We start from the raw sequence: 19,017 nt of genomic DNA, 5'->3' as shown, positions 1-19,017 counted from the left end.
ACGCTCGCGTGGTCCGTAAACTTTTGTGGTTGACTGCACGCATTTGTTATCGCGAAATTACGCTGGAACCACCGTGAACCAAGCTTCGTGTTTTGCATCGCTCTCCACTTGTAATGGCCGAGCTGTTTAACCTTTTCGTTCTGCCGAGCCGGTTCGCATGACCAGCCACAGAAGGCGGGTATGTGCCAAGGAGCTCTGTAGAATCGTATAGCAAGGGTGTGGAAAAGGGAAGTAATGGTGAAGAGGAGCGATCTGAGGTGAGGTTGAGGAGGAAGGAAACGAAGAGGGGAGAGGGTAAAGCATGGCATAGCGTGAGGGCGAGGAGAACTGATCTTAGAGTGAGGAGGAGGGAAAGGAGGAGGTGAGAGGGTAAATTATAGCATCATCATGTACAGCATAGTTCCTTGTGTCTTCGTGCTACAAACGGGTGGTAGTCGATTTCCCTTTCATAACCATCTACAGTACAGCATAGTAAGGGATGGGAAAGAGAAGTGGGGGTGAAGGAGAGGGATGTGAGGGTTAGCAGGATGGAAGGGGTGAGAGACGGCAATACAGAAAGAGATAAGGAAAGAAAGAAATATGAAAGAAAGGAATACATTAAGAAAGACGAAAGAACTCAACCTTCGTTCACCAGGTGGCGGCGCGTGCTTGCCAGTTCTAGAATTACTGTATATGCTACCTTTATGTAGCAGAGTTGCGCATAGGTATGGCAAGCAACCATAGCTATGCGGTGAAGCCGCTGTCCGTTTTTGCAGGCGACATGCCTACCGTGTCGCCGATCGACATGTTTGGCGTTTGGCGTGTCGAAGATCGGTGATTAACTTCACAGTTGATGTCTGGTGTCAGTCCAATTCGCTGCAGCGGCGCCATCGAGAAATACAAAAAGTGGCCCGAGCGTCAGCTTCTCCGCAACGCATGGTTGCTAGCGTCGTTTGGAAGACAGATGCGCAACTCTGCTGCCTAAAGGTAGCATATACGGTAACTCTTGTCAGCTCCGCTGTTTACTCATATTATAGAGGCGTGGAACTTGCTTTAATTTTTTTTTTCTTGCTTCCGCCTGCCGTTAGCATCATGCCAAGGATCTGAGTCATAGCGTTGACCCCGTCGTATTGAAATGGTGCGACCGGAAACAGATGTAAGCAGCTATTTACCTCCCTGAGTTGGCAATGCGATGGGCAAAAAAAATGTTCTTGCAACAGCGCAATGAGCAGGCGATAGGACGGATAGAACTACGGAGACGAGCGCTAGAAACATCGGCTGTCGCAACAACATTTGTCACCAACTAGACCGTTCCCACGCTTTAAGGCACGAGTCGTCGTCCTTGAAGCTCGTCCCGTACGAGCGTTCCCAACCAGGTTGCTAGTGCTGCAGCTCCCACGCTTGTCATGTGCATCGAACATCCATCTGGTAAATGAAAAAAAAAAAAGCACACACAAATATTATTGGAACCTGTTCGCTGATGGCCGCTACCGTGCATCACGATGACCGCGGTTACGGATGAACTTTCCAAAACGTCTATGCGAAGCTCTTTTGAAGAATTCGCTCTGTTCTTAACAGGTATTGATGCGAGGACTTGGCCGTGGGATCTTGCGTACAATCAACGTAACTTCATTTCCATTGACCGCCCTTTTCACAAGCTTGGAAGCAGGCTGGTTGTGTGTCACCATCAAGAAGATGCATTTGTAAAGCCTCGAAGATTATCCTCTCCCATGGCAGCGACAAAATTTACGGTGTCGCGCAGTAATTTTTATTCTTCCCGGATGCAAATGAACAAATACAGGACTCGCAACAAGGTTACGAAGAAAGGTGTTGGTATAGCAGAATTCCTGCTATTTTCAGTCTTTAGTTATGTGTAGCAGAAGCATAACTGGCTGCGACTATTTAAAGTTGTAAGTTTTTCACCAAATCACTGTAGCTGACAACTACGTACTGAAACTTGAGGCAGATGAACGCGCCTCGCAGTGTGTGGTTTTCACGGGTCGCAACAGGTGAGCATGTATGCCAGTGGCATTGATTACTGCACGTATCGCATTATATCGGCCCTCTTCGAATAAATTGCTGCCAGCGCGACGACTCACCGTCGTCGACTCTTTCTTCACGCTTCACTCTGCGCCGATGCTTCCGGTGCTTTCTGTGCATCCACGATTCGAAGCACCCGTCGTTCCGCTGCCAGGACAGAGCGGCTTCCATGAAGGACGTGTTCTTGAACACGCCTCGATCCAGGAACCCGCACACGGTGACTGCGTCCATCCGAATATGCACGTATCGTAAGATGCCGATTGATTGACGTATTAGACCAAACGGAAAGCAATAAAAGGACACGACACTGTAACGCAAAACTCTAAAAGAAACGCTGATAGGCAGGAGCAGGAAAGTCGGCCTCTTACTATTTTTATTCGAGTTTTGCCCTATAATATCATGTCCTTCAGTAAGTACCAAATGTTGGTTGTTCCCATGTTGGTTGTTTTGGTCACGATTGTTGACGCAGCGCTGGTTTTAAGGATCTGACTTAGTTTGATTGGAACAGCTGCACGATTTGGCTCATTTTTGTAGTCCTAGTTAAAATCGGGAATTGCCCCGTTTTGATCACAAACGTTTTAAATGTGAAAGACGCTTAGGCGTGCTTTACGTTCCCATAAAATTTAGGTTTCTGGATTCGGATCCTTTAGGAAAAAAAAGACACATTGGGTTAGTTCGAGGCTCAAAACTCGAAAGGTGGCGTAAAAAGAATAAATATTGAAAGAAAATTCACAACCACAAATTTTTTAAAATGTAGTTGTGGTTTAAAAATTTTGGTCAGAAATGTGGTTAAAAAAGTCGCGGAAATTTTGGTCATCCGGTGCATAAAAAAAGGTGCATTTCACTGGTTGAGTAAACTCAAAGGCATGAATAGAATGTTAAAACTCCGAAAGCTCGCTTATAAAACAAATATGTTTTTGGCCTAGAACGATGTGTTTTTGGTATCTAGGATTTTTGCGGGAGTCCGATTGCCGATCTACTGTTACAACGAATGTGTGATATAACGAACTAATTTATGATCATGATGTTACTTCGCTATAACGAGGTTCTGTTGTAGTAGCAATGAAGCAAGCATTTCGAGATAACCGAAGTTGCTAAAATGCTAATACTTCACTTGCAGATCTGATATTCATATTGGAATTCATTTGCAGGGCTACCTACCTTGCTCGAGAAAAAGGTCCCTCTTCCGATCCGGGAAACCACCCTCTGCCACCGACTGTGCCTCTTTGGCCACCTGTGCACACTTTGAAGCCAAATTCCGCGCTGCTGGTGGCTGTCCGTATAACTCCGAGAATCTTTCCATGACAGCCGTGCAGTTCATCTGCGAAACGTCCGAGGGCGTAGCGTTCACCTTTTGGCGTCCACTCACCACGTGATATGCATAATCTTCGTCAGACCCGACCTTGCCACGTGGTGCACCGGTGAACATTGTTGATGCTATAGATTACGATTTTTCTTTCTTATTGAAATGGTGTATAGGAGAGGTTGGTGCCTTTATGGCAGGCTCCGACTACTCCCTCTCGCCTAGGAAGCGAAATACGCAATACTAAAAAAATAAATAAAAATGACACAAATACGAGTTACAAATATTCGAGCACGAGTGCAGGTAAGTAAAATAAGCTCACTTGTACAGGTACAAAGTCAGATGTTCTGTATGGCTTGACAAACACAGGAAAACATACGAGACAAATAATTGCGCATAACATAAAACACACGATCACAACATTTACAATTCTGAACACATAACAAGACAGAGAGATGAAGAGGAAGGCCGGGAGGTTAACCAGATATTAGCATCCGGTTTGCTACCCAGAACTAGGGTGAGGAAATAGGGGCAAGAAAGAAGGTGTAGACAGAGAGAGAGAAAAAAAAAAAAAAGGAGAGAAAAAATGCACATGCACACACAGAAGATTAATGACAAGGATTAGTGGTAAGCATCTTGCTTTTAGGATAAAGTATGCTTTAATATTTCCATAGAATATTTGTTTATTCGAGAAGCTTCTTCCAGGTGACAAGAGCTCGTTTTTGAAGGCCCGCGGTTGTTCCTGCTTCTTCTGTTGTTTCCTTTTATTTGAAATATCATTTGATGACTATAAAGTAACGTCGCGTAGTTTAGGACGCACGGGCACAGGCAGTTCGGCCGAGAATGGTATGCGGACAGTTACCATATCTTGATCTTTAAAATTTTTACGTTGCACCGATTAAAACAATTTTAAAGCTCGTTAAAAACACCACAACGCGCAATGCGCGGAATCTCGTTTTCGCATTTCCGCAATATCACCCGCCAGCTACCACTTCGAACACATATACACACGGGTGCCGCCACTTTGGACTGTTAAACGAATGTTTTATTATTTTTGTATATCGTGACGTGAATTATTAAGGTCATGAAACGTCGAATGCACCAACCCGACCGTTTTCATGCGTATGCGTCTGCCGTATAGCACTGTTCGTTTAGTTGAGTCAAGATACAATATGGCAAGGATTCACCCAATATAGCAGCGGCGCCGAAACCCACGCTTCTGTACACCGTAGAACCACGAGATCTCGCGAGACCTTGTGGCGGCAGCCAGAGAATTGCACATTTCGCAGCCCGTGCCGTTTCTGGTGACTGCTTTCGGCCGATTACTCGAAAAATAAAAATTTGCGAACCGCGATGAGACACCCACCTTGAAAGCAATGGTGAGGAAGAGCACCTGATGCGCGAGGTTGTAGCCCCTGTGCTTCCCACCCGTCATGGTCTCCCAACAGGTGCTGTTCACGTCTCGACAGCGGGCGCCGGAGAACAGTTGCGTCATGCACGCGTCCGACGTGCTCTCAGTGACGCTGCGGTGCGGCGCGCTGCCCGATGCGTTCTCGACCGGCTCCACTCCAGCCGGAATGGGTGGGTCAGTCCAGAAGTTGTGCCGGAGTACTCCGCGGGACACTGACGTAAGAAAAGCACATCGTGCGTCCGAAGGAGAAGAGAATAAATAGTAGAGAAGGAAATGCAAGCACGGTTAACCGGTTTAGGAAAACCGGTTTGCTACCCTACACATTGGATGGAGGAGATTGAAAGATGGAGAGGAGCCGGTTTTGTAGTCTACAAGGATGTCTAAATGACTTTTAGACAGAGTTAAAGGGGCCCTGCAACACTTTTCCAAGTAATCGCCCAATGGCTTCATTAAAATAGCGTATTGCGTCACGAATCGACAGCCGCGCAAAAATTTTTAGAATCGGTCAAGTACAAGCGGAGTTACAGAGATTTGTCTCATGCTCCAAGCGCTTTCTCTCTCCTTTCGTACCAGCGAGCGCGCTGAAAGCTACGCAGGGAGGGGATTTACAAGGGGGCAGGAAGATGCGTCCCTTCATCAGCGCGTGTCATGATCTTGAATATTTTCTTTTCTTTTTTTCTTCGAACGCGTGGCATACTTTCGATGTGAAGGGTTCCAGCAAGTTTCAAACGCGAGCACAAGAGAGGAACGCACGGGACAAGGCTGTCCCGTGCGTTCCTCTCTACTTGTGCTCGGCGTTTGAAACTTGCTGGAACCCTTCACTACTCGATCATGTACCAGCTGGCCCAGAAAACCACACTGCTAATACTTTCAATGTGATCGCGAGCGGACACGTGGCGACATCTCGCGGCGGCCACGGTAACTATGCAGCTCGCCATGATGAAATCAGCCAACGGCCGTGTGATTTGGTATATGGCGTAGAGAGAAGAGGGAGCGATTTCTAGCTGACCATAGGAATTAATTGTAAATTCCCAGGCTGCGTGCTGCGCTATAATGTTAGGCTCGCGTGTTCTCGGGAGCCTCGACTACCGATCGGCAGCGTTTTCTGACCATGCTGAAAAAGTGTTGCAGGGTCCCTTTAAAGCTGCACGAAAAACGGAACACAAGTGAAAGAAGCAGACAGGACGAGCAACTCAGTTGTCACTCTGTGCTTGTCCTGTTTAAGTCTACTTGTGTTCCGTCCTGAGCGCAGTTTTAAATCAGTTTAAATGCCGTGCCAACTTCAATTAATGTTTCACACTACGAAGACTTTACAAGTATTAAAAAATGGAGTTGATGCCTAGAACGGTCTGCAGCTCTCTTGCCTGTAAGTTTTGAATACGAACATACACTAAATATAACCATATTTAGGAAATAACACGTTTTTTTTTTATTCGTTTCGCAATTCTGGGCTCTAGGTGCTCGTCAACGCGCACAAAACATTAGCAAAAGCAGCGTTTGTTCGAGTTGATTCTGTGTTTTCGTTAACATTAGCGATACTTCATGTGTGATGGCGCCGTGTAACAATATAGTTGTGTATAGTTGTATATTTGCGTCATCACTAAACTTTACAATCCACGCGAATAAAGAAGTGTACATGTACGTGCGTGCTAATAACGGTGTATGTATACTCTTCAACTTGAAATACTCACGTATTGGGACATTCGTTGTCTGAAGAACCTGCTCAACAGCAGTATTTCCAAACTGTGTTGTTTTCCTTTGGAGAGCTCTGATTTCCTCAACGCTCACGTGGAAACTCGCGGGCAACTGCCCGGAAGTACCCAAGGAGTCGTTCCCGGTGCCGGTATTTACCATGTTGAGAACGTTCTGTAGACGGTCTATAAGGGAAGTGAGAGGCAAACTTGAGTCAGTGATTGATTTCATGGGTTCACTCACTCCTTGCATAACTATGAATTTGAATTAAGTGTGACGCCTGCATAAGCACAGTCAAGAGCTCGAAGTCCAAACTCTTCCAGTACCAGTCACACCGCAGAAAATTTTCGTAATTCGACTACACTCATAAATTTGCTATACACAGTTGTGGGAATGGCTCCTGATCAACGCGCTTCTGACGCCACTAGCCTCGGATTAACAGTGCAAATGATTATTGTCGCAAAAAAACGAAGGAAACAAAAAGAAAAAGAACCGAAATATTGAGATACTTCCCTTCCCCTTTTTTTATTGCCGCGATAGTAATTTTTAATCACAGTAAAACTAATATGCATTCTGCAACCTACCTCGTCTTCACTTCGTTATCTTGTAGCCAAGTCGCACTACTGAGCATATTGTAGAAGTGAGCTTGCGCGTAACTATGTTGTCATGACTGTGATGACCAGCTGACGCCATGACACTCGTTTCGAAAAACGCATTGCGATTACGGCTTAGGTTAAACGAAAGAAACAGCGGGTATCCCCCGTACCCTTGGTCACAGCTGCTGTAAACTGCAAAAGTATGTGATGATGATTTCGTCTTTGCTAAGGCTTCACTGCATTATGTTCCGCCTTGCGGCAAAGACGCGGTACAGAGCGATGCCGGGAAGATGCAGCGACTGCGTGAGCTTCATTGCTTCTAGCATGACGGCAGTTATGATCCTTGGGGCTCCAGTACACATGTTCTGATTGTTGATAACTACAGGAGGGTGAAAGAGCAAGGAAGCCCATGCAACAACCGACTAATACCAAGTAGTCATCAGCCAGCAAAAGCTCCAAGTAGCCAGCTGATCGATCAAGGAAACAAACTACACATTTAGCTCCCCTGACATCCCAGCACATAACATCTGTTAGTAGTAAGCGGCTGGTAATACCGTATTAGAAGGTCACTAACTAGGAGTTTCCTTATTGCACGCAGTAAACACATCTGTAGTTCTCCATTTGTTTCAACATAGCTTGCCGAAATGTTGGCATGAGTAAAACTGGTTCAGGATTATGCGACGCGAAATACCAGAACTGAAGTAATATCTAGCATATTGGGCTAGTTGGAACATACTCATGACGGTCAGGGCAACCAGCGCACGAAACACAAGAAAGTACACGACACAGGCGCTGTCTGTCAACTGAAAGTTTAATGAAAAAACGTGGCATATTTGCCACGTCACTACAGCGCAGCTGAGCTGAGCAAAACCGCTGTAGTGATGAGGCGCAAGGACCAGCGCAGGCGTGAAATTGCAGAAGGATTTAAAATAATAAAAGCGTAAGGGGACAAGTACTTGCGCCCAATAGCTCTCAGTGATGCTGAGGTTTTGTATCTGCAGCATATGTGATTAGAAGGTAGGTCGGGGGTGATAAGGTTTTGTCAGTGCCTACTTTTCTGTACAAATATACCACGTTTTTTTCTTTAAACTTTCAGTTGATAGACAGTGCCTGCGTCTGGTACTTTCTTGTGTTTCGTGTCTTGTTTACGCTGACCGTCATGGTGAATACCAGAAACTTCAAGGTTATGACACCGAAATGCACAGCCTTCGTCAAATTCTTTAGGCCACGTTGAACACATAGAAACTTTCTTCGGGCTTCGTTACAATGCATCTCGTCGAGCAGTTCATTTATCAAGGAGGGATGCTGTTTAACTCAGTCAATGCGCCTAATCGGTGCAACGAAGATTCGAAGACTCGCGTTGCTTGTAGGGTTAGCTGATTCTAAGCGTGGAGTCGTTATTTCTATTTCACAGTACAAAAGCAAATGAGCACTGGTCAGTGGTGAACTAAGGGGTAACAGGTAGTTGTAATCGTGATTATTTCACTAAAACTGCGTTGCGTAAAGCGCATGCGCCGCTCTGCGACAGCAAAGAAATATGCAACCTGAAGCTGCCACGTAATATTTTAAAGAAAAGTGATCAACGTTGCTGTCGCACGTGTCCCGTTGAAAGTAAAAATCTTCTCACCTTCCCAGGCATCGACTGTGGGTACGAGTGATGAGCTGCCGATGTGTGTTTGGGAATAAACGTTTCTGTGTACGTTCAACACCACGCGATTGGGTACGCCATGTTACAGATCAAATTATGCTTCATACTGTCATCGACGAAGCGCATAAGGAATTATTAGTTGTTTTGACCACCGTATGTGCTGGCGCCCGCAGTAAGCTCATGCAAGGGTTATTTTCAAAATATATTGTATATGGTGGTCGTGTAAATGTATTTGTGACGATGTCAACAGCATGGAGTGGCCAACAGGTTGTGACATCTGCATAAGATCCATTACTGTCATGTTTGGTGGGGGCACATACATTTTGAAGAGGGTCATTTCATTCGGCCGTTGGTGCGTTACACAGTACTTATTTCGTCTGTGTATGTATTGGAACCAAGGTGAACCAAGGCTTCTTTAACGGCCTGATTCAATAAATACATTGCTTAAGGTTCACTGCTGAAGTATTGTGCAGCTTCACTCTGCAACCTTACGTACCGGTAGCTCGGTACTATTACTGTCCGCATAACCATTCCCTCAGCTCGAGATAAACCTTTGCCTTGAAGCTGTGGTCTCCAAAGCGCTACTCAGTGCACCAATGTTTACTACTGGTTATAACGAGATCTGTACTTTCTAGCGCAGGTGTTTTTTTACGCCCTTAGACACATGCTTAATTTTCTACACGCATGCGCGAAAGAAAAAAAGCGAGAGCCAGGAAAATGTGTAAATCGAAAAGAGGCGCCAGACCAGTCGAGCAACAAAATTATTTTGTCGTGGCAAAGATATGCGAAATCTCCCCGGACGGTTATAGGGTTTACTTTGTAACAAACAGATCCGCGCGTGCGAACCTGTCCCTCGTTTGGACCGCTCCACGCGCTATCGCAGTGTCGGTCACTCTCGCTGGTTCTACGTTGCAGCCCTAACAGTCAGAGCTGTGACCCCCTATCCCACGGTTCGCATTGAGTGGCGACCTCGGCGGGTTTCAGGCCAGTGGGGACAGAGACAAGTCTTTCAACTGTAGCTGTTTATTCACCGCAGATACGTATATGCCAATTGCAACGAATAGAGTAGCGCATAAAGTTAACAGAACATCTCAGCGGTGGAGTGTTCCGCACTACTGGGGAGAAACAACCGTTAACAAATAGCAAGCACACGTCGAGGGAATGATAAATGCTAATCTCACCTCGCGTGGCTTTTGCACTCCTGTCCGGGGCGGTAGTTCGCACTCCATGGCCGGAGCGCTGCAGGGGTTGATGGCGGCTGGGTGACTCCCGACTCGATCGAGCTGTGGTCGCCACCGCTCCCCGAGTCGAAAGACCAGGAGCTCCCCAAGAAAACAGCGCACGTTCCTTGGAGTCTGGAGAGGAGTCTCTCCAGAAAAGGGCAAGGAGGGAAACGGGGCATCTCGACTTCGGCCAGGGAGCAGGGCGCGAAAGGCTGCGGGAGCGGCTCCGTGCCCTCTCTCACGCAACCCCTCTCGCCACTGCGCGTACAAACGTAGCGCGAAGCCGAGGCGCCGCCGCGTTGAAGACAATGGGCTGCGTGTGCAACCGCACACGGTATAGAAACCGGGTTATGCCAGTCAGTATACTTGGGTCGCCGTAGTACTGTATTGTAGCCATAATTGATAGCGATATACTTCCCCGGATTGCAAACACGCTGCTAAAAGAGAATCCCTATATACGCACCGCTGGCGAAGTACAGTCCACTGGCGGCGTCCACGTACGTCATGTGCAGCCTCGATCCCAGTGCGTCTACTAGCCCTTCCAGAGCCCGCAAAATGCGCAGGTCAAGCGGAACAACATCTCGGCCACGCTCCGCTTCAACGACGTGGCAACAGCACTGCTCATGTTCGAGAAGGAGCGCGACGATAAATACAAGTGCGAAGTCTTTTCCCGGCACCGACATCTAAATTCCTGCGTTGACGCAAAAACGTAAAGACACAAAAGTACGAATGACACTAAATATAGAAACGGCGATTTTTGACAGAAGTTAGCAACGCCAGCATGTCCAAATAAAAGTGTCCTTCGTCACCAATTTCTCTGCACACTCTGCATTATACAGCGGTACCTCGTCTATTTCTGAATGTTTATGCTCAAATGTATTGTGACGCTTTTCTTATATCGTTCTACCGGCGCTTCTGTGCCGAAACCAAGGGTTCACTAGACAAATTATCTAGTAAACTCTTCCACACAGAAAAAAAAAAGAGGATTTAAGGACGCGTCTTCGCAGCGGATAATGCTCTTCACATTGCCGAAAACGGCGCGCAAGTATATTGAATGTTTTCTATAGTTGAATATCTACGCGACACTAAATTTACGGACATTTAGTAGAAGATAGCCAACAGCTAAAAAGACACACAGGTGGATCAATTGCCAGCCCAGTCTGAGAGTAACCCGGACTGTAGAAAACACGTAAACCTACTTACCTTTCAAAAAATGAGGAAGACCTTGTCCAGCCGCAGACCCTGTCTATGGTATGAAAAGTTGGGCAATAAATACACTAGAAATGCGAATGCTAGGAAGAAACATGCGTTGACAGACCCACTTTAAAGTACTCGGGGCAATTTTATGTTATTCAGCTGGCTCCTCAGCCGAGCGCATTAACTGTTAAGGGTATTACCGCATTATATAACCCTCTCTCCTTCTCTTCCTTCCACCCTTTCCATGCCTCGGTTTCCATATTCCAGGCCTCCTCAGAGAGCTTTGAATTTGGTCTGCGGCAACAGCTGTCTGTTTTGGCATGCGAGCAGCTGCAATGACGTCAGACAATGGTTCCGTTAAACAACACCTCGAGAGAAGAAGAGAGACAGGGCCGGAGACGAAGCAACCCCAGGAATTCGGCTTCAGAAGACTGCCGACTTGGCCTTGTTTACATAACCAAAAGTTGTGTGGACAAGCAGCGCGTGAGGTAAGCACAGAAAGCGTCTGCTGACCACGGCCCGAATGTAAACCAAGAGTGGAGGACGGCTTTTGATGGCTTCCTGCACCGCCACCCGGCACTGAAGAAGCGATATCCAAGAAGAAACAGCGGAGTAAATTTGGCGTTTCCCAGATTGACCCTCGAGGTGGCACAATACAAACTCTCTGCTGGCGGTGTTGGTTGCAAGGACACCTATTAAGTGCTGCGGCTTGCGTCTTCGTGCGCACGTTTTGTTAGGCACATAGCAAAGGGTGATGTCACTGTTAGTTTCCTGTCGCGAAGGCCGACAAATCTCTGCCAAACGTTCAGTTTTCTATCTATCTATCTATCTATCTATCTATCTATCTATCTATCTATCTATCTATCTATCTATCTATCTATCTATCTATCTATCTATCTATCTATCTATCTATCTATCTATCTATCTATCTATCTATCTATCTATCTATCTATCTATCTATCTATCTATCTATCTATCTATCTATCTATCTATCTATCTATCTATCTATCTATCTATCTATCTATCTATCTATCTATCTATCTATCTATCTATCTATCTATCTATCTAATCTATCTATCTATCTATCTATCTATCTATCTATCTATCTATCTATCTATCTATCTATCTATCTATCTATCTATCTATCTATCTATCTATCTATCTATCTATCTATCTATCTATCTATTAAATTGTATCAAGGTGCCCCTTTGAAGGAAATCTGGGCTTTGTTATTTGGGCATGATTTCACTGCGCAATTAAACAAACAAAATAAGTTATTGGCGATTCCTACGCATCCAGCCTGCGGCTGCAATATAGAGGAATAGGGTCTTATTCATTAAAAAAAAGGCTCATGGTTCAGTCCCTGAGCTCGTAAACACTGAACGTGTTAGTAAGCGGGTAAATGAAAAAAAAAATACCTGTAACGTGGTTATGATAAGATTAGAGGCTAAGATGAAGGCTGATCGTTAACACAGCGCTGTCGAAGAAGTCCTTGAGAACGACAATGTGTTTTCGTGACGTGAGGCTTGCATCTATCTATCGCGAAGTAGCACAGTAGGTAACTGCGACTTTTCATAAGATAATAGAAGTTATTAAATGATGCCGATCAAAAATATGCAATACTTTTACCGGGGTCGTAATTCGCGCTTGACCACTTGGTAAGCTGCCCTAACTTTGCATTGCTCTTTCTTTTTTTTTTTCAATTAAATGTATATAAGGAGAGGTTGATGCAAATGCGTGACGCCGGTTACTCCGCTTCTCTTGCTCAATGGTTGTTGTCGCGAAGTAGAAAATAAACATAAGGCTATACAAAGGCACATAATACAGCACTCACGCATTCAGTACATCAGCAAATCTTTCCACTCGCGGTTTTGTCGTTTTGACGGATTTGTAAAATATATCTTTGGGACGCTTGTGTTAAGTTCGAATGTTGATCGAATTCAAATAAAAGCGCCAACCGGCGCAGAGCCACTAGTATGCGGAAGAACCGCGCGACGGCGGCACTTGGCTGCTTTGCGTTTTCGTTGTGTTCACTTGTATGTTTCACTGCAGTGCTTGCTTGTTGCGCAAGAAAGCCTACCCCGATAGGTTCAAAGAACAACCTTTTTGTAAACTTTTTTTTCATTCGTGGAGGAGGAGGAGTGGAACGTAGCCTGAACTTCTGGACTACTATAAATAGGCACACTCAGAGTGAAATGCCCATTACAACTCTTTACACGGCTATCGCGCGTACTCTTTTGGTACGGTCGCTTTAAATCTGAACTGTATTGTAAGTACAAAAAAAATTCGCCATCCTTTTCGGTCTTAGCAGAGCTCACAAGTTCCGCTCGGTGGCGGCACCTCTATGCAACGTAACGTTGCCTCTATGCGCACCATTCCAGTGTATCTGCATGTTTTGCTGTAGTGCATGCTTGTCGAGCAGAGAAGCTGAACCTCGCCTGCCTACCTTTCTTGTTCATGTTATAAATTGCTCTTTTTCCAATCGTACCGACAATTATACTTGGAAGACTGCCTTGCGGGGCCTGTTCTATACAAGTTCTGTAAAGGGGTAAGTCTGATTTCTGACTGAGTTGAACTACCGAATTTAGTTGCATACTACCATCGTTGCAGCTGGTTAGGATTGGCAAATAATGGCTATTCGCTGTTACAACAACAATCACAATCCAGTGGCTCAATTTCTACAAATTTTTATGTTTATTGAAGTCAATTTCTGAAGGAATGACCCAGCCAACAGATTAGAAATTAGCACGCTGTATGATAAATGTATGAGATATATGAGATATATGTATGAGGACTTATAGCACTACGCGTTAAGTACCCACTCCTAAGCACTACGTGGCTACCGCACGCAGCTGAAATATCTTTCGCCGGTAACCAAATGGCTATCGCCTCTGCTGATATAACTCGCAAAACACAACTCAATAAACACGTCGTGTCTTCTGTCTTCTAAATTATAACCGAGAACAGACTAAACAAAAATGAACTTTAAGCTATATCTTCATACACCGAATGCTGATAGCTTGCATACGGTTATGAGTTTATTTTGCTATGTAATCTGCACCCCAGTGTGCTGGTATAATATCTTATATGAAATGAACTATAAACGTCATTAGAGAGAAACCATATTCTTGCGCTTTCTCTTTACCGTTCACTCCCATTCGCTCTATCTTAAAAAGGAAGAAAATATGCTAGACCATTTCATAACACCTTCAGAATGACAGAACACTAGTGCAGTCGCTGAAAAACATTTCTTCAGACAGACTAACATTTCCTCAATGAGATGTGTACGTGGTATCTTTCCGATACCACGGACACACCCATTGAAGAAATGTTTGCCTGTTTATCCTTCGTAAAAACGCGGACTTGCGTAGATAAAAGAACGTTCGGTCACCAGTGTGAAATAAAGTTTCCTCACTCAAACGAACTACCATCCCGACGGACGAACCACTCCGAGCCTCGTGAATGTGTTTGTTCAGGGCCAGTGATTCGACATGGGCTTAGATAAGAACGCTTGTTGTTAAACCGGTATTGAGCATGTAGACGTCAGAATGCTAAAAACGTAAAAAAGTCTTTTAAAAATGCTCAATTTCCGAGCTTAATAGAGAGATAGAGAGATATTGCGTGGAGCTCAATAGGCTACAGTGGGACGAGGTATGGCGGCAGTAGACGGGTCCATGCGCACAGGAGGGAAGTGGAACCTCTTAAAACACCTCCTGGGTGACGCGCAGACTAAGGGGAATCAAAGGCAAACACTCAGTAAAGTCATCCACAGGCACAAGCAGGAGGGAGGTACTGAACAATCGTTTTTGAATGCGGTCGCGGATAAATACCTCCCCATAGGGCCGACGCAGGACGAGGATTATCCGCAGATCGAGTGCGCGACGGTGGAGGATCTGGACGCGCCCTTCACCGAATCGGAGATAAGGGTGGTGCTGCACAATTTAAATAGCAGATCGGCTCCGGGGCCGGATAAGGTTTCTAACGGACTATTACGGAACTTGGACGATAAGGCAGTGGAACTACTAACTGAGGAGATCAACAGAGTATGGGAGGAAGGAGATGTGCCTGACGAATGGAAAGCGGCCTCGGTGATACTGATTCCAAAACCTGGAAAACCCCTTGATTTGGACAACATGAGACCGATATCGCTAACTTCGTGCATAGGCAAGGTAGCAGAACACGCGACTTTGAACAGGGTTTCCGGGTATATAGAGCGTATGGGCCTCTTTCCACAGTAATATGATGGGTTTCCGGCACGGGCTATCTACGCAAGATGTTATGCTAATGCTGAAGAAGCAAATCTTTGATAGCGGCACTCGGGACGTGAGGGGGATTCTAGCCCTGGATCTCACTAAGGCGTTTGATACAGTGTTCCATCGATATATACTGCAGGCCACGGCGGGCATGGGCCTGGGAGTCAAATTCCAGGCCTTTGTCAGGTCGTTCCTCATGAACAGAACTGCTACTATTCGAGCGGAGCAGATTCGGTCGAGCGAATACAAATTGGGACCTCGGGGTACCCCCCAGGGTTCAGTTATCTCACCGCTGCTCTTCAACATAGTCATGAAGGGTCTTTCAGACAGGCTGGGTGGCCTCCGGGGCATAGGTCACGCACTTTACGCAGATGACATCACGATTTAGTGCCCAGGGGGTTCCCTAGCGGACATCGAGCAAGCTTTACAAGCGGCCTTGGACGAGACGGAGACCTACCTCGCGGACACGGGTCTCAAGCTGTCTCCGAGATAGTCGGAGCTGTTACTTTACAGACCGGCAAGGCAAGGAGTTAGAGGTGTAACACCTTTAAGCCAGCTCCCCGTGGCATTATATGCGAGTGGACAGAAAATTCCTAGAGTCGACTCAGTCAAAATCCTAGGCCTGCTCATAGACGCGAGGGGCTGTAATGCCAAAACAATTACCCACGTTACAGCCAAGACAGAGAATATGCTAAGGTTAATCGCTAGGGTGTCCAACCGCAAGAAGGGGTTAAGTGAAGACAACCTCGTTAGGATGTACCACGCGTTTCTCATGAGCCATATTAATTATGTGGCGTCAGCTCTAATATGGACTAAAACAGAGAAAAGGAAGTTAAATACGCTCATGCGCAAGAGCATCAAGAAAGTCCTAGGCTTGCCTATTTTCACGAGCTCCGACAGGCTAGATCAACTCGGGATGCACAATAACATAGACGAGATAATAGAGGCGCAGGTCACTGCCTAGGTGGTTAGGCTATCGTCAACAAAGGCTGGCAGGAGAATCCTTGACGAGGTTGGCATGGCTTCTAGGATCATGGAGGAACGGCGGACAACACTGAGTCGGGAAACGAGGGCGACCTACATGGTGGGGCCCTTCCCGCGAAACGTACATCCGCAGTATAACGAGGGTAGACGTAAAGCCCGTGCACGAGCCATCTTGAGGAGAGTTAAAGATGACATGGACTCCGCCGTCTTTGTCGATGCAGCGCAGTACGGGAACAGGAGAATGTTCGCGTTGTCGGTTATAGACGGGCGGGGGGAGCTTCGCTCCTCCGCCTCAGTGAGGGCGGCCACCCCGGGTATAGCGGAGCAAATTGCAGTAGCGTTGGCCTTGTCTGACCCAGAGCGTTCCTACATTTACACCGACTCGAGGGAGGCAATCAGAGCTTTCGAATCGGGCAACGTCGCTCGAGAGGCGGCCTCCATTCTAGAGAAGAGGGCTTGTCCCGGCTCTCATTTTATCACTTGGTTCCCTGCACACATGGGGAAGAACGTTCTCGAGGGCTTCCCAACCTCAACGAGCTGGCCCACGATCGTGCGCGAGAACTCACGCGCCGCGGCGGTCTGGAGGCTCCGGAGGGCAGGAAGGGACTCAGCAGAATGATCCCTTCTGACATTTAATGAGGTAACAAAGCATTACCAACTTGGCAGGAGAGTCTATCCTCTTCCTCACCCGAAGCTCAGCAGAGCTCAGTCAGCTACTCTGAGAATGTTGCAGACGGGGTCTTTCCCGTCGCGGGGCATTCTCAGTAAGATGTACTCGGACGTTGACCCCGGTTGCCCCGACTGCAGTGAAACCTTTTGCTCCATGGCTCACATGCTCTGGCGATGTCCCGCGTTGCCTCAAACCCTTCTCTCCAGCGAAGCCGAATGGGAGGAGGCCATCAGAAGCACGGCACTCCGACAGCAAGCCCAGGCTATCCAGAGGGCCCAGGAAAGAGCGGAGCGTCACGGCGTTCTGTCCTCTACGTGGGCGCGGCCAGCAGTTACAACGGCCTCCCGTTAGGGGGTCGTAACTCCTCAGGATCCAATAAAGTTCGTTGTCTGTCGGTCTGTCCGACGCATAATTTCGTAAACACTTGACGCTTATATTGCGGTTAACATGACGCATGTTGACATCACAACGCAGCACCTAATCTTAAGAACCAATAATCACCAGAAAGCTGTAAGAGTGGACCCATGTATGGCAGTTCTGAAGGTTCACAGTTTACTTGACATTGCAAACTACGTCGCGTAAGGATGGCTTCGAAAAAAGAGCGTTAATTCTTTACTTAGAACGCTTGGGCACAACATGCGCAGTAGGGACAGTACCTCTATGGTCTCCTTTCCTTTGCAGGCATCGTCCCGAGCGTTCTGAACTTCAACTGCTGCATCGGCTGTCTGCCTTGCTTCCTGAGTGACTGCTGTGATCTCGTCAATTGTTCTTCTTATAAAGCTTTTTCTACCTTCGCTCTTCCTTCCTGTAACTCAATGCCGCGAGAAAGACAAAGAACGCCGATAGTATGTACCATAAAGGTGACTCAGCTTTATTTTGTGTGTGGTTGTTGTTGTTGCTGAACAAGGCGACAAGCTTTGCACAACCGCTGCCTGTTTAATGTCCTATAGAAGAAGACAGACACTCATGTTGACACCCTGCGCGAAAGCAGCAAGCAATACGCAGGGAGCGTACGGAATGTCGGATGTGACAGTATGTCACAGATTGCAGGTTTTGCAGATTGCAGGGTTTTGGCAGATTGCAGGGTTTTGGCAGATTGCAGGGGAGGTAGAAAGCTAGGTGGGCAGATTAAATAAAGAACTTTGCGGGTATATCGCGGCAGCAGAAAACACAGGACCGGTTTAGTTGGCGGAACATGGGAGACGCCTTTGCCCTACAGTGGACGTAGTCATGATGATGATGGTGATGACAACGTTTCAACTCGGTCTGCCCCTCCGAACACGTATGTGTTATCGTCGCGTTATTGCAGAAAGCGCACTAGAAACTTGCATCTTCATTTTTATTTGCTATTGCGCCTGTTTCTTTCTCTCATTCGCCGCAAGCGTCCATTCCGGGCGCTCGCGCGCGGGTATTGTTGTCACTGCAACAGGCCGCACTGAGCTTCCGTGAAGTACACCAGATTTTACACACAAGCGTACATGCCCGCCCTAATTGAAATCGGCGAGACGGGGGATTTACATTCGCATAAGCTTTTCATTCAGCTGGTGCCATTTCTACAGCCCTGTAAAACAGTTGTTACGACTACTACGCATGAGATCTTATTATGATATGAAATTTAAGAAAGATAGAAAATAGGACGAACAGCCCTTCATACGGCTGACCACAGCATAAAAAGTAACAGACCTGCAATTTTCATCTTGTCCTCCATAGCGCGGCCATCTTTATTTTTACTTGTAGCCGACGTGCATCCCACAGACTAACTACTCAAAAACTGGGCAGATGATTTCTATCGCCGTTGATTGATCGAAACAACCTTAAAGAGATCCGCACCCGTCATGGATTCTATTCCGAGGAGCCTCATTAGTGCCTCACCCCGAGATCATTTATCGTGGCCGTACTACTTCTGGTCTGTCCTGCGCTGGCTGGAAGACGCCTCTTCGCGGGCTGAGGCCCCTAACGATCTGCGAAGTCGACCTCTCGTGTTGCAGCACCGCATTCTCGCGCGCTAGCTGGCCGGCGCC

The 19,017-nt window shown here is 46.7% G+C and overlaps 1 protein-coding gene across 1 annotated transcript; it reads right to left on the bottom strand.

The window, feature by feature from the left end:
- Nucleotides 1-775: 775 nt before the first annotated feature.
- LOC119387248 (UPF0764 protein C16orf89 homolog) lies at nucleotides 776-17,859 on the bottom strand. Its single transcript, XM_037654580.2, has 7 exons — nucleotides 17,653-17,859; nucleotides 10,356-10,583; nucleotides 6,425-6,610; nucleotides 4,689-4,945; nucleotides 3,181-3,340; nucleotides 2,079-2,240; nucleotides 776-1,404 (listed from the first exon to the last, which is right to left on the bottom strand). Exons 2-7 carry the CDS (start codon nucleotides 10,573-10,575, stop codon nucleotides 1,301-1,303), a joined length of 1,089 nt encoding a protein of 362 aa, XP_037510508.1. The 5' UTR covers nucleotides 10,576-10,583; nucleotides 17,653-17,859; the 3' UTR covers nucleotides 776-1,300.
- Nucleotides 17,860-19,017: the final 1,158 nt, after the last annotated feature.

The sequence above is a fragment of the Rhipicephalus sanguineus genome, chromosome 3 (genome assembly GCF_013339695.2).
Source record: "Rhipicephalus sanguineus isolate Rsan-2018 chromosome 3, BIME_Rsan_1.4, whole genome shotgun sequence".
NCBI classification, from domain to species: Eukaryota; Metazoa; Arthropoda; class Arachnida; order Ixodida; family Ixodidae; genus Rhipicephalus; species Rhipicephalus sanguineus.
Note: the sequence above shows the minus strand (reverse complement) of the source record. Positions and strands in the feature narration are given on the sequence as shown.

What these genes read in the sequence shown, in the direction of transcription:
- LOC119387248 (XM_037654580.2), bottom strand. Translation starts at nt 10,575, where the DNA reads ATGTCGGTGCCGGGAAAAGACTTCGCACTTGTATTTATCGTCGCGCTC. An exon ending in GACAACGAATGTCCCAATAC is followed by an intron (nt 4,946 to 6,424) that starts GTGAGTATTTCA and finishes TTCTTACGTCAG; the next exon opens with TGTCCCGCGGAGTACTCCGG. An exon ending in TGAAGAAAGAGTCGACGACG is followed by an intron (nt 1,405 to 2,078) that starts GTGAGTCGTCGC and finishes TTCATTTACCAG; the next exon opens with ATGGATGTTCGATGCACATG.